The sequence below is a fragment of the Lepeophtheirus salmonis genome, chromosome 5 (genome assembly GCF_016086655.4).
Source record: "Lepeophtheirus salmonis chromosome 5, UVic_Lsal_1.4, whole genome shotgun sequence".
Taxonomy (NCBI): Eukaryota; Metazoa; Arthropoda; class Copepoda; order Siphonostomatoida; family Caligidae; genus Lepeophtheirus; species Lepeophtheirus salmonis.
The window spans coordinates 66,993,556-67,008,448 of NC_052135.2; the positions used below are offsets into that span (position 1 = coordinate 66,993,556).

Genomic DNA, 14,893 nt, shown 5'->3' on the forward strand with positions numbered 1-14,893 from the left:
GTTTAATAGTGGCTAACAAAATTGAGCCTATGAGGCTGAAACTTTGCAATGGTTGCAAGTTCTTTTTTGAACTTGACCAGTTTAATACTAGGGTTTTATTATGAATCAAAAGTGACTGGCGTCTCAAAAAACAACTATACTCAGAAAAAATATTCAAAAAATTTCAAAATCAAGAATTTTATCGGCAAAAATAGAAATCGGTGAAAGTTACACTTTCATATTTTTTCAGATGCAAAAAATGCAAGAAGACGATAGAAGATGGGATCTGTACATGAAGTAAAGTTTGTAAAAATTTGTATCGAAATTCCTTTTTATATAAATTTGTTAAATAAAAATGACTTTATCTGAGTATCTGTCATTTTCTGAATTATTTTTTAATTTTGTTCTTTTTTTCATCAAACTTCCTTTTTCCATTTTAAGGAAAATTGCCTCAAAAACATTTCATTTTGGAAATAAAATTACAAACAAAGACAATACAGTATTTTCAATTTCTAGAATATTGTATTTGAAAAATGAAGCAATGGTCGTTGATTATTTTTTTGACAACAGTATTCTCTAAAACTTTTTGTTTTTGCAATCAAAAATATTTTTTAACATTGTTAATATATGATATATACAACTTTTTCACAAAAAAAGTACAAAACAGTTTTTTTCAATTTTCTTTAAGAATTTAGATTGGGTAATTGTTGACAAATATAATACATAAACTTTTCATCTAGATAATTTTTTCCTTGTATCCTATGTTTTTTTGCGTTTATAACATCATTTTTTTTTCTTTTATTCGCAATAATAAATAATATATTATGCTATACAAGCACCATACTATTATCATGCTCGCCTGCACCAAAGGGGTCTAAGTATTCTAAACAGAACAAATAACAATGACCATTTTCAATGATATTTCCCATTCCTCCTTGGCTTGAGCCAGCCCGGGTAACCCTTTGCTAGTTAGCGTATAAAATGTTGCATATACTTAATAATAATACTTATTAGAGATCACAGGTGTTTTTTTTCTATGTTTCCACATGTGATGAAGTTAAAAGAATAAGGGAGAGAGAGAAAGAGTGATGAAATTAAAACTTTACGTGGCTCTTTGTGTCCTTCTCTCTCGTAAAATAATAGTAAATCTAAAAAAAATATAAACACAGAATGATATACGTACGTACTAGGTTAATTACATGAGATCCCGAGGTTAATCATTTCATAATATAAAGAGTGGGGATTATAAATTCGTAAAATATAACTATAATATATATTAAAACTTATTTGCCCAAATTAATTGAGCAATTCACAAGTATTTTGCGTTTACATGTAAAAGTGAATAGTGAAGTAAATCACTCAAGTAAATTAACTTCACTTTTAACCACAGCCTCCAACATGGCCCTGAAACTAGGACAAGTATTGATGAGGAACTCTTTGCCTATATTGGTCACTACCTCGTGAATGAAAGCTTGCTAGGAGTCAACAGTGTTACGTACATGTTTATTGGATTATTTCTCCAAGACATACAACACATATAAGTCCAAGGGTTTTAGATCTAGCGAGGTATGCACTTTTCACAAAACATAAAAGTCAAAGAAGGTTTTCAAAAAAAATTATGTTTATAATTGTCCAATTTAGAGACACTAAAACAATTTAAAATTGCCGTATGACACTGGATCTGTTCACATTAACTAAAGCTCTATGTCATCATTATATGTGGAGTTATTCGCATGTGTTCGTCTCACAGGCACAAAAAAAAAAGTCTGCAGGATATCAGATATACAAAATAACTCTCAATGAGTTTGTATTTTTCCTTATATAAACAGTTGTGACACCTAAATCTAAAAGTACACTTTCATAAACGAAAATTGTATGGGTTCCGAGAGATTACGGTCTAAATTTGTTCCAGATTAAAATTTCCCAACATATAAGTTTTATTTGATTACAAAATAACTATTAAATTAATCGTCATTGTGAAATGATAAATAGAAATATATGTGCTTGAATTTTATTCTTCATATCTAAAATATATATAAAAAAAGCACTTAAATTTAACAACTGGTTCTATTGCGAATCATAAATCCAAGTACCAAAACAGGTATTTTTGCTACAGAAAAAAGTCATACTAATCATCAAAAAAAAGTTTTTATAGAATTAAATATGATCTTTTAAATGAATTTTGAAAAACAAATTGACCTAAACATTGTAATGTTTTGTTCCTAATTGCTTTTACCTCATAAAGATAAAAATAACCCTTTTTTACCCAAAGTTTTTAATTTTATGGCTGACAAACAAGAACATTTTATTAACTATCAAAAAAACCTTGCTAGCTTAATATTTATACGATAAATATATTTTCTAAGCAACTGATCAAAAATAACATTTAAAATGTTAATTTTTATGATGATTTTTGTATTATAATATTGTACTAATTACAATTAAAATTTATGATTTTTTTTTTGTACTGACAAAGCATTTTCTTCAATTCAGAACAAGATATAAAAATACAATAAATCATTTTTTTTTTTGTTAAATTTCTCATTTTAGTAGTACTGTACGGGATTATAATAACACAATATTCACATCATAATCAATACACATTCTTATAACATATCTATTAGCTATTTTAATTTATTTTTAAATGGAATTAATTCAATTTATTATCCCATTAGATAAAATTTCACTTCCAACCCTTTGTGATTTTTTTAGTTAATAATATTCAAATATTTACTAAACATATACTTTTTAGAAATATATAATATTTTTGAATTGAAAAAAGAATCTTTAATTGTACAAGTTAAAGAAATTTGACATTCTACAAAAAATGAGACTTTGCTTTTTAAATTTCTAGTTTATCTATAATTTAAAATTTACTTGATTTTTTTATTATGCAGGGATCATTCCATTTTATCAGATAAAAAGTTTAAAATTACGTGACCATGCAATTTTCCAAAAAAAAAAAAATAAAGTAGTAGGTACAGTTGTTTAAAGTATTTCCCCTGAGTATGTAAAAATAAAGGACAGCAAAAACGACAAGTTAGCCCAGACAATGTTCAGATTTTTTTAAAGTCGGTAAGCTTAGCTGCAATCACTATGAATGTAAAACTTGTCTAAATCAATTAAATCAAAAAGAAAGTTATAAGTAAAAGAGTTTTATTACGATATATCTGCTGCCAGAGATCACAATAGAGCTTTAGTGCCCCTTTCTCGCTAACACGGTTAAATTTTAAGAATAGGGATATTTAATTCATAAGAGCCTTAATATTTTGTAGGTTACCGACTTATACTTTTTTTAAAACGTATGGTCACGAGAAATTTGACAAATTTCACAGCTTTACTCATGAGATTTTATGAAATTTACATAAATTGCACTAAGTAGACACGAATTAATCTGATATCAAACCTCAATTCTTCTCAAAAACCGACCACGATTTATAATTATAACTCCCGAGCCAACACTAATTGTGGGATTACTTTGTATTATGATGTTATCTCTTCATAATATTGAAGAATAGTGATTTTTTTTTAAATAAAATAAAAAACAGCTTTTAGATGGACTGCTAAAACAAATTCTTGCAATTACTAAGTTCATATTTTATACATAGGGTTGTTCATAATAATGATTTTTAAAATTGCATTTTTGTTGTTGTTGGTAACCTGAAAGGTGTTTTTTTTTTTTAATTTTATAAAGATGTTAATCTTAAAATTATATAACTTTATTTGTAACCCCAACAGTGTGTACTCATGAGTAATGAGTAATGCTGAGTAGTTAAAAAATCTTTTATTTCCTGTCTATATTCTTACTTGATACGGAGTGGGACTTTTGTTTATTTTATTTATCATACTGTCAATTTAATGAATAACAGGCTGTTTTCTTCAAATTATCAGGGTTACCTTTATCAAATTAGATATTTTTTAACAAAATGAAAATACTTACAATATTTAAAACTTTACCAATTAGGTATAAGTAGGGTTCCAACGGTTGTTGAGGTGAGTGAGGACGCACAGAAATTGACATCTGGTCCTTTTGTTTATTTCTATGCTAATTTAAGGCTTTAAAAGAAGTTAGTGTAACAATTCTGTTATTTTGAGAACAGAAATTTTGAGATATAAGATTTCCCTTTTTCTGATATTATGGAGGACGATACTTTATTATTTCACTTTCTGTTCTGCGATACGCAGTTTTTTTCTTCCCTAATCAGAGTTTACTTTGTTATTTTAGTTAAAAGGGTGAATCAATACAAGCAGCGTAATAAATTAAGGAGTAATATTCAACGTTCTTAGAAGACAAACAAAAGTCCCGCCAAAAGCAATACTACTCAATGTCCGTTTGTTTTTAAGCTTTTAAGCTACATTTTATTGGAAAATAAAAATTAACACGTCTGAGGAACTGATACTTTTACTCGTACTAATTATTTTATTTCTTTTTAACTTACGCCCAACTTTTTATCAATAAAAGTCGCAACCCTAGCTTTATGTATACATTACAGTACTTAAGTTAATGTATCTGATTTAGTAAAAATCTAGAAGCTAATTTACATATCACACGTAAATATGTGAATGTTGGCTAAATTGCAATGAGTGTCTATTTAAAAAAAAGTAAATTTTGATACGAGCCAAAATGAATTCTCCTATTAAATATTATATTATTTTTGAAATTCTAACGTATCAGTAAGCAAGGAACAATATACTTTATAGACGACATCAAATATTACGTCTCTCAAATTAAAAATATTTTTTATAACATTTTCATAATTAGGTTTATTTAGGCTCAGCGCAATTTAGTCAATAAACAAACATCCGGTTAAATCTATGTTTCAAAGCAATAAAACAATTATTCTGAAAAAATAAGAAATAGTTTTAAGAATCTCACTTTCTATACTGAATTTAATTGAAAGAACGTAGTTTTCTGTTGATTCGTTTCCTGGAATCCCTGATATTAAAAGCGGAAGTCCAATTTGATTTAGATTTCTGACACCAAAGGTTTTTTTGGTTTCCTCCAACCAATATAACATCATCTGAGTCATTCTGTCATCGCTGTATGACATAATGCTCCAATTTGGCCACAGTTCAAACATTGAAAAAATAGTATTATTGTGTACCATTTCTACTCCAATATTTTCAATATCATTTGTTGTAGGAGGGCCAAACTTTCTGGTACTGGATATGTTTCCATCAATATGCAAAGCCATTGGATATAGAAAAAGTATTTCTTCGTTTGAACGGATGGATAATTTACACTTTTGTAAAATAAAATCAGATGTGGTGAGTGTTGGCTCCTCACCAATATTATAAAACACTACGTGAAGATTCATAAGACATATGAGTGGAATATTTGACTCGTTTTGAGGAGAGCTAGAATTATAGTCCAAACATTTTTTGTACTGTGGCCATTTGAAAAATTTTCCAAGGAATGGAGTAAATTGGGTTTCTTTCAGTGCTATTGTTGTTGATAGAAATAAAACTGACATTAGTACAATCATTTCTGAAAAATAAAATATAAAAACTTTAAATAATGTTAGTAATAGGGATAATTAAATATTAAAACTGATGAACACGTGAAATTTATGTGATAAATAAAAAATATGTATTATATGAGTAATTATCACTGTAATGAAAACTAGATTTTCTATTGAATATCATATTTTTGATTAAAAATTTAATCACTTTTTACACCTCTGCAGAAAAACACTTACATAATTTTATGATTATAAATCAATCCAAAATTAACTAAAATTGAATATTATATCCTCATCATGGAATTTATACAACCGAATACGTCACACATACTAATGTATCATAATTATGTACGTAAGAACTCTACAAACTCTCTATCCGTATTCAAACAGAAGTGTATCACCACAGATGGTGTTGTCAATGATAATTACACGTCTGTCTCTCTCTCTCTCATTCCCAATAAAATCATTCTTCAACAAAACCACACCCTATAATATTTTCTACATTAATACGTACCGATACAAATAATTAACAATAGATACGAGTACATGTTAATACTAAATCCAACTATAACTTTGATTTTCAGATACATTAACACTTGTGTTATTACAAGGGTCAATTTGATCCGTGTCAGTTTTTGTGTTGACCAAAGTATTGGAAAGCCATATTTTACATTAATTTTTATGACTTTTTCTCATTTTAAGTCAAGTAGGAATGAGTCCAATATGGAAACATTTTGAAAGATCGTCGAATGACTGCAGGTTTTTTTGTACCAATTTATTGTTACGGGTCATTTTAGCCATATTTTTTATATGTAGTTCAGATACTGTATAAACTTGATTCTTTAATGTTTATGTTTTGTATGGCAATTATTTGACTCCCAATCAAGCCCAGAGATCAAAAAGCGTATTAATAAGGAGCTTGTACTCAATATTATTTTTCATTTTTTAATTAATCTTTAAATAGCTACCAAAATGAGTTGTTACAATTAATCTGTTAAAGAATCAAGCAACAAGTTTGCAACAGCAATAGTAATGTAGGTAAAAATATTTTATAAATAATAGATCTTTTAGAGCCTAAAAACAATTTCATAGATGACTCAGATTTTTTAAATCTTTTTAACTGTTTTTCTATTAAGAGCTTTATGCAAATATAAATTTAAATTTATTATTTATTTGGGAGTCTAATCGGACATATGTTTTCAAAACAAATAAATACACTAATAATCAAAATAAGAATAAATAATATCCTGTTTTTGGAATTGTAACAAAGAGATCCTATTAAATTTACATCAATGTAAATGTCTTATTTCTTATTTTTATTAATAAAACTGTTTATTTTTTAAATTATTTTGAATAGTTCATCCGACTATAAGGATATTTAAAATTATCTTTTAGTTAGACATATCCTTCAAAAAAGTTATTCACTAGACCATATCATAGAAGATCTATCTGTATTTAGTATTAAGAATAACGTTAATTCATTTGTTGTTAGAAATATAAATTCTAGCCTGATAAGGATGAATAAAGAGTTGAGTCATTGATAGATTCGATTTACGAAGAGTTTGGATGGACTCAAATGAGGATAAAATGTATTATAAATTATTTTTAGAGAGAAACTGAGCTACATTTTGACTCAGATTCCTTTAATGTAGTTCAATACAAGGCAACGTTTTGGGCAGATTTATTGTTGTTTATTATTAATATATAACTTTCAGATAACTTTGTGATTAATGTGTATTATATTTTGTAAAATTGTGTAAGATAGAATATATTCTCTGTTAATTAAAAAACAATAAAACAATCCTTGCAGCTATGTATTTTTCTTTAGAATAACGCAGAAACCTAAATTATAAATTAAAAACATAGTTCATAGTATCTGAATCATAATTATACTCTAAAAAATTATAAAAATTATTTTAAAACTACATAACCATAATAATCTACGAAGGGTATTTATATTCGATATTTTTTGATCGATGTTACGTGAATCCTGAACATAATTCAAATGCATAGTTTTTGTTGACTTTTATTTCAAACATCTTGTAGCCTCTTAACTTATTAGTCTCTTTACTTTATATTTTTAACTTACATATCATTTTTTCAAGAATAATGATACCAGTTTCAGAAAATATACAAACATATATTTTGGTAGCATCTACAAAAAGCCTCTTCTATTATGAAATTATTTTAATCCATTAAAATAGTCATACATTTTTTGTCTCTATCTTGTTTTTTCTCATATTGTAGGAAGTGAAAGCATTTTGTATTCCAGTTTAATTATTTCACTTTTTTAAGGAAAGGTTATTACTGTAAGATTATCATAAAGATTAAAATCCGGATCCACCGGATTCCAGAAAGTCACAAATCCCGTTCACAAATATTGCGACTTGTTCTGACAAATGGATCCGATCTGCTTTAAATATTATTAAACTGAATATGGATTTACTTTTGGATACTTTTCACTGAAAAAAGATGTGACTCTTAAACAAAGAACAGTCTTAATATAATCGATTTGTTCTACGCTACCATCTTTTTTTTGGATTTGCTGAAGAGTAGTAACCTGGTGACAATCCAAAACACAATTTGATTTCGTTATTTTCTACAACAATTGATGTTCGAAGACATGCAGTTTATCTTAATGTCACTTATAAAAATCACTAAATGACATTTGAATGGATGTCAAAGTGACGGATTAGCAAAGTATACAACAAAAGAGGAATTTATCAAAACAGCTCTGCATAAAATAGAAAACTTATTATACTTAGTGATGTCTCCTTAAATGTAAACTCTCTTGTTTCTGATATTTAAAAAAGAGACTGTTAAGATATACTTCCTTTTACAGGGTGTAGAAGGGAAATTTTCCGCGTCAAAAATAAACGATCATAAACGTTTCAGGTGGCATCTCCAGTAATGTTCCAATACATGTGTTGTTTTTCTTGCGAATTGTTTTGATTGGAACAAAATCAAATACAAAATGAGTGAACAGGAAGACTAAACGCAAAGGGTTTTGGATCTTCTATACGCATTTATAGATACAAAAAGAATTTCATAAATTGTCTGCATTTCCTTGAGACAGTACTGAGCATCAGGATGGCCAAGGAGAATGGGAAAGGAATCAAAAGGAAGGCAGAAGTAGAAGAAATGGTTTGAAGCGAGATGAAACATTTCTAAAGTCCGTGTAGGCCAATATCAATCAAAATTCAACAGTATCAGATTTATAGCAACATAACCTGAGGAAGTCCAGGGCATCTTCAGGACAAAACCTCCGGTCCAAACAGTGTGCTTGGGGGTCGTGGCCTCTTATCAGGAGAAAATGGATCCCTTCTTCATCAAACCTAATCGGAATATCGGGTTTGAAGCCTACTATAAGCTCCAGAGGTGAAAATGCTTGCCTTAGCTGATGTTTGACTATCCTGATAACAACTATATGTGGACCAAAGATGGTGCCCCCAGCAATACGGCCTTGAAGACACAGAACTTTTGCAAGAAGTACTTTTTGACTTCTGCCCCTCCTCTAGTCCTGATTTCAATCCCACAGCTTTAAATGTGGAGTTTTTTAGAGAGGAAGATGAGGAACACACCACAAAGACATGTGTAAATGCTCAGGGTCATCATCAAGAAGCAATTGGCTAAAATGTCCGCCGATTAGATTGTATCAACCTGTACCAAGTTTAGACCTCGTGTGGAGGCTGTGATAGCGGCTGGATGTGGTCACATTGAATAACTATTAATTATTGCTAAAAATTTTGGGTAACATTTTTCACTATACTTTTCTTGTAAAAAGTTATTAAGGATTTGGATTTGCTTCTTGATGTCAGAAAACTTCCTGGTTGCACTCTATAGTTGTTTAATATAACCCCAAATATTATCAAGCATCAAATATTGTTATTGATTTCAAAGATGTTACACTTTTTTGTTTCTTTAGAAGGTGGGATAAAACGAGACTTCGGTATATTGATAAAAGAAAGCGTGTCACCTAGATCAACTATAACAGCAGCATTACTTAAATAATAAAAAATGTTGTGTAACATAAAACTAAGGACGGAATACTCTTTCTAACTTACTCTCTATATCCTGAAAACTTGGTATATTAGATCTTTATGGTAGGTGTCAGCTATCAAAATTGTTGGGAGACGAAGATGGCTGGATTTTTATTAGGAAACAAATATGTCTTAGTTCTATTAATCCGATTTTGTCTCCAAATGATAAAAAAGTTATCTTATAGAGTTTTTAGTGGTATCCTATATGTTTCTTCAATTGTAATTTCACATGAGAGATTACTTGTCTTCAGAGTGAGTGAAAAGACCACAACAAACATTTAATATGAGTATGAGGCCTTCCGACGAGTAATAAGACCTATGGCACACAGGGAACACCTGTATCCGCTAAATTTATTATTGACTATGTACTACTCTTTTTCTATACCATTTTTATTTATTTTATAGATAGTATGTCAAACTGTATTTCATATTTTATGATGATAAATCGAAAAAGAGTTATCAATAATTCGTAAGCAACTGAATATTATCATTTAAAAATTTTGAAAAATATCCTAAATACCTTGATAGCTCTTTAATTTTGGATGGAATCTGTTAATCCAATATATATTTGATTGTATACTAAGAAATATACGTTTATACCATTGTTTAATTCTAATTAATTCATCGGAAGCTTTAAATGTTTATTTTCCTTAGGACACTTGTATCCCTGTGGGTGCTAAAAAAATGTTTTTGCATATGTATCAAATCGTATATTATAGTTTTCTTATGTATGAACATAAATAAAATAACTCAAAAGTAAAATAAATATGAAAAAATGAATTACTTAACTGTAATTTAAAATGATAATAAACTCATTTTACATCACTTGTGCTTCATGGTTTTTGCTTAACCAATATGATAAGCTTGAATTGGTTTATTAATTTGAATAATGGGAGTAATATAAAGATCTAAAAAAGCCTCTATTCAACTTCCAGATACCTTAAACTTATGAGTTTGAAAAAATTAGTTTCGTCACAAAGGAAATATACATCTCATTTGAATAATTTATATTAGACAATACTAATTTATAACGCATAATTAATTTTTTAGTAAGTTTTAAATAATTATATATAAAGAGAACATCAATTATTTATCCCTTCACCTGTAATTGTAAGTAATATATTGATACTTTAATGTTAGTCTGTTATTAATTTTTTATAATAATTTAGAATTTCACAACAAGCATTAGTTCGATATATTAAAAAAAAGATATTCCAATAAACCCAAAGAATATATGAATTTTAATTTTGAATAATTTTCTTTATTTAAATACCGTTTGATACTCTAAATGGAATCCCCTAAGTCATGTCTTATCATAATGGTCAATTCTGGATTATACTATAAAAATATTGTAATTCTGGAATTACACGATTTCACACTAATTTCTGTAATTTCACAAAGGTTTTCAAAAAAAAAAAAAATGCCAAATCAATGGAAAACTTTTTATTTTGAAATCAAAAAATCATGCCTTTTTGGATGCAAAATAATGACTAATTTCTATATACCTTTAGAGAGTGTGAAAAATCATAAGAAGAATGAAAAGAAGAGTAATATTCTGCCTCTATGCCTTAACCTGTTGCCTTACCCTATTACTATTAAGGAAAAAATAAAACTCAATTAACTCACATACACATCAAAATTACTATTAGAAAACGCCCTTTTTTACAACTTCCATGTAACACTCTAAATAAGTTATAATAATCAGAAGCTAAAGAGTATTTATTGTCAGTTTTATAGACTAATAGTTTTATTAACATAAGCATTCCAGACTAAAAGAAATGATTATTTTTTATCTTCATACTAAACTAATATTTTACATAAATTATTAATCTCACAATTTATTATCACACCGTTGGGGTTAAAAGACTATAAGGCGGAACTATTCTAAGTCGGACCAACTGGAATGAGGAAGGAATAATTAATTTTATAAAATATTTTTGCAATAAAAAGAACTCAAGCACAATGAAGACCAATTAATTTATACTTATCTAAGATCAACTCGTTCTGAAACAATCATTTGTGGAGACTTCAACCTTCTTAATATTGATAGCCTATCTTGGATCAAGTAGGCTGTATATAGAAATTTTTCAAGATATTTTCCTGTAACAATAAGTCAGTGAAGCTACTCACTCTCGGAGCAATATTTTGGATCTGGTGCTCTCCTCCTCCAATTCTACTCTTAACACTAAAGAGTTGAATGATCATTATCCAATCTTAATTTCCACCACTAAAACTATCACTTATAAAAAAAATAGCAGCTCTAGAGGATACTTCGATTTTACTAAGGGTGGTTATCTCTCAATCAATAAAATACTTTGCACAATTGACTGGGTTGGATATTTTACCTCTTCCCACTACCCAAAAAATGTTGTAATTGCCTGTACATCAATAAGAAATATAGGCACTGAGCTTGTTAGTAGCTATGTCCTGTGCTTGGTACATAAGATTAATTATGATAAAAAGGAAAAGGAAATTAAACGACTTGTCTCTTTAAAAAAGACGTTCTTGGGATCATTTCCGACGGTTTCTATGTCGAGATAATCTACTTGCTACAAAAATTATGAGAAGATTGTTGTCCAATTTATTTGACAAAATAGGATTAAAAATGAAATTGAGCTACTATCAAAACTTTCTCTCACTAATATAAAACCTCTTTAATCATATATCAGAAAGAAGAGACTTAGGTTCTTTTATCAACGGGATTGGTTCAATACGAAATAATGAGGGTCTACTCATCTTAGATGATGTTGTCATAGCTTCTTGTTTTCACACGTATTTTGATGTGATTCCTGGGGCCCGTCCCAGCAGCAAGGCCTTAGACAAAGTCCCTCATGGGGAACTTCCCTTGAAATTGTCTATATAAACGGTCAGTTGTTACAGTGGCTTAGTTCCGGGCTGACAAATAGGATACAGAATTCCACTGTTTCAGAGCCTAGTGACGTTAGTTCATCTGTTCCACAAGGTAGTGTACTTGGACCCAAGCTCTTTGACATTTAGAGCAACGACTTACTAGATAATTTTTCAAAAGATATATACTTATAAGTGTATTATATAAAAATCGTATGTTCTGATTGAACCTCTATACCCAATTTATTAACTGGATTGTAACTTGAAAAATGCCTATAAATATTAATAAATGTGTCGTGTTTCCTTTCTCCAAAAAAGAGTTTATCAATTCAAGTCTTAAGGTGGTAGATTATTACTTGTACTTCAAATCTACATCTCTCGTGATTTGAAATTTAAGAGGCATATTTTGTACATTATAGAGAAGGCCAATCGTAAACTGGGAATTATTAAAAGAAGATTAAAAAATCGTGACCCTTTGTTTATGGTAAAACTATATAAACTTAATATCCTCCTTATTTTTATGTATGGATCTGAGACCTGGAATCCTTCAAGAAGCTACTTGATTGATTTCTTAAAAAAGGTACAAACCAGGTTTGTGTCGTTTTTTCGTTTATTGGTAGATAACAAGAACTACGAAGGTAAAATCAAAAACCTTGGCCTCATCACTTTGTCTCATAGACGTGCAATTAAAGATATGATTACACTACACCGAATTTTAAGTAAAACAATTAACTTATCAACTCCGACCTAGATACAAAATAAAGGCTATCTGTTCCACAAAACGAGACTCTTCACTCAAAACACCATCTATCTACCAAAACCAAAGATTGAGATTTTTAAGCATATTTTCTATTACAAATCTATTATTCTTTGGAAGAAAATACCTAGATTTGCTTTTGCCAGGGAAGTGAGGTTGACCTCAAGCGATTTTTAGTCAATTCTTTATTGGTGTGACACTTCTTTTTTTTTTTTTTTTTCTTTGTTTTTTTTTTTTCTTCTGCACTTTTCATTTTGTAAGTTTTGTCTTTTATATTTTAATATATGTATTATAAAGGTATCACTATTATTAAGAGCGTCAATTGTTATATTTTGTAAAATAAGTTAACCTTTATAGGTTTTGTTTATCGCACTGATCGAAATAAATAAATAAAAATTAAAAGCAAAGATTTTAGTTGGTAAAGGCGATATAGATGGAATGAAATACATGTTGCCGATATTTACGACCAGCAAGTGTATATACAACACTGGTTTTAACAAAGACATTGATAAAACACTTTCGAGGAGTATGGAAGTTGTAAACTTTTATGAGAATGTTTTTAATGTTTAACTGGCTCCATTTAGTCGATCAGTTTAACACAAAGTTATGTTGTCGCAAAGGAACTTATTGATTGGCGGGAGAGTAACACTCCTATTTTTATTTTTATTATTAATAAATTATTTTATATATGCATTATTGTATTACAATTGTCTTTGGAGTCCCTATATGATAAATTATTTTTATTCTTTTATGTTGGTAATGCTACACATTGCATTATTGTGTTGTATGATGTGACGTATTATTAAGGATACACATTTTTCCTTCTCTGTCATGTGGCGACCAGGACGTGCCACATATGTTTTCAAATATTCAATCTTTAAGAGTCATCATAGATATTATGTTACTTAGACACGTAAAATATATGAATCTTTGAATCTATTAATGATGTCAATACTGTGCTATTTTTAACTAGACCCTTTTTTTTTAATTGGTAATCTGAAGAATGAATTTTCTTTTGCTTAGCAGTTGTCATTTGTATTCAATTCTTGAGTAGTAACTTTCTTTCCTAAACAAATTGAATTGTATTCAAAAGCTGATTGAACATTCGTATGTGCACATAAAAGACAGCGAGTTGCCTTGAGGATTTGTTGCCGAGTTTTAAATGTAAGTCCTTGTTGGACTTACAGTAGAATCAGGGGTTGATATCGGAGTAATTCTTGCCTATGTGGTTGTTCTTTCCTTCTCCCCTCTTCTTCTTGTTTCAACTGACTCCCTACAAAACATTTTTCAAATTATCAGGGTTACCATGTTGATTTTCGTTTTTTTATTTGTCCATAATAAACACGATTTTCCTCAATATTCATTATCCTCTCTATCCGTTATAATATTACAATATAAAATACTAGGACATACCCTAGGATACATCAAACCCCCCATGATTTTATAAAATGTTTTTATTTCTATATGGAAGTATAGCCAAAGTGTTTTTCTTAAATAAAAAAATAATATTGTAGAAATTTCATAAATTTTGCTTAACATTTACCGGGCCCCCATCAAAGGTAAAAAATGGAATATTACATGATTTATGTCCATAAATTAAATAACTGAGACAAAAGTAATTTAAATCATAAGAAATATGTATACTTTGTTGCATAATACATAAAGAAATATCTTTTTTGTTTTCCAGGTTTAATGAAAAAATACTACAATTTCGTTTTCTGATGTACAAAGTAATAAAGAAGTAATCAAATCAAAGGGAATTACGTAATCTTCAAAGTGGTAATCTTCACAGCTACTCATATTAACTC

The 14,893-nt window shown here is 28.8% G+C and overlaps 1 protein-coding gene across 2 annotated transcripts in view; it reads right to left on the minus strand.

Moving 5' to 3' along the window:
- Alk (Anaplastic lymphoma kinase) overlaps positions 1–14,893 on the minus strand; it is a 312,304-nt gene that overhangs the window by 253,666 nt on the left and 43,745 nt on the right. The window contains exons 1-2 of one of the 2 annotated variants that reach the window (XM_071888913.1): positions 5,679–5,805; positions 4,856–5,467 (exon numbers count right to left, since the gene is read on the minus strand). In XM_071888913.1, coding sequence (XP_071745014.1) covers positions 4,856–5,465 — 610 coding nt within the window. In that variant the 5' untranslated portion in view covers positions 5,466–5,467; positions 5,679–5,805. Of the gene's footprint in view, positions 1–4,855; positions 5,468–5,678; positions 5,806–14,893 lie in introns of those variants that run through there. The other variant, XM_071888914.1, reaches the window with a different exon arrangement.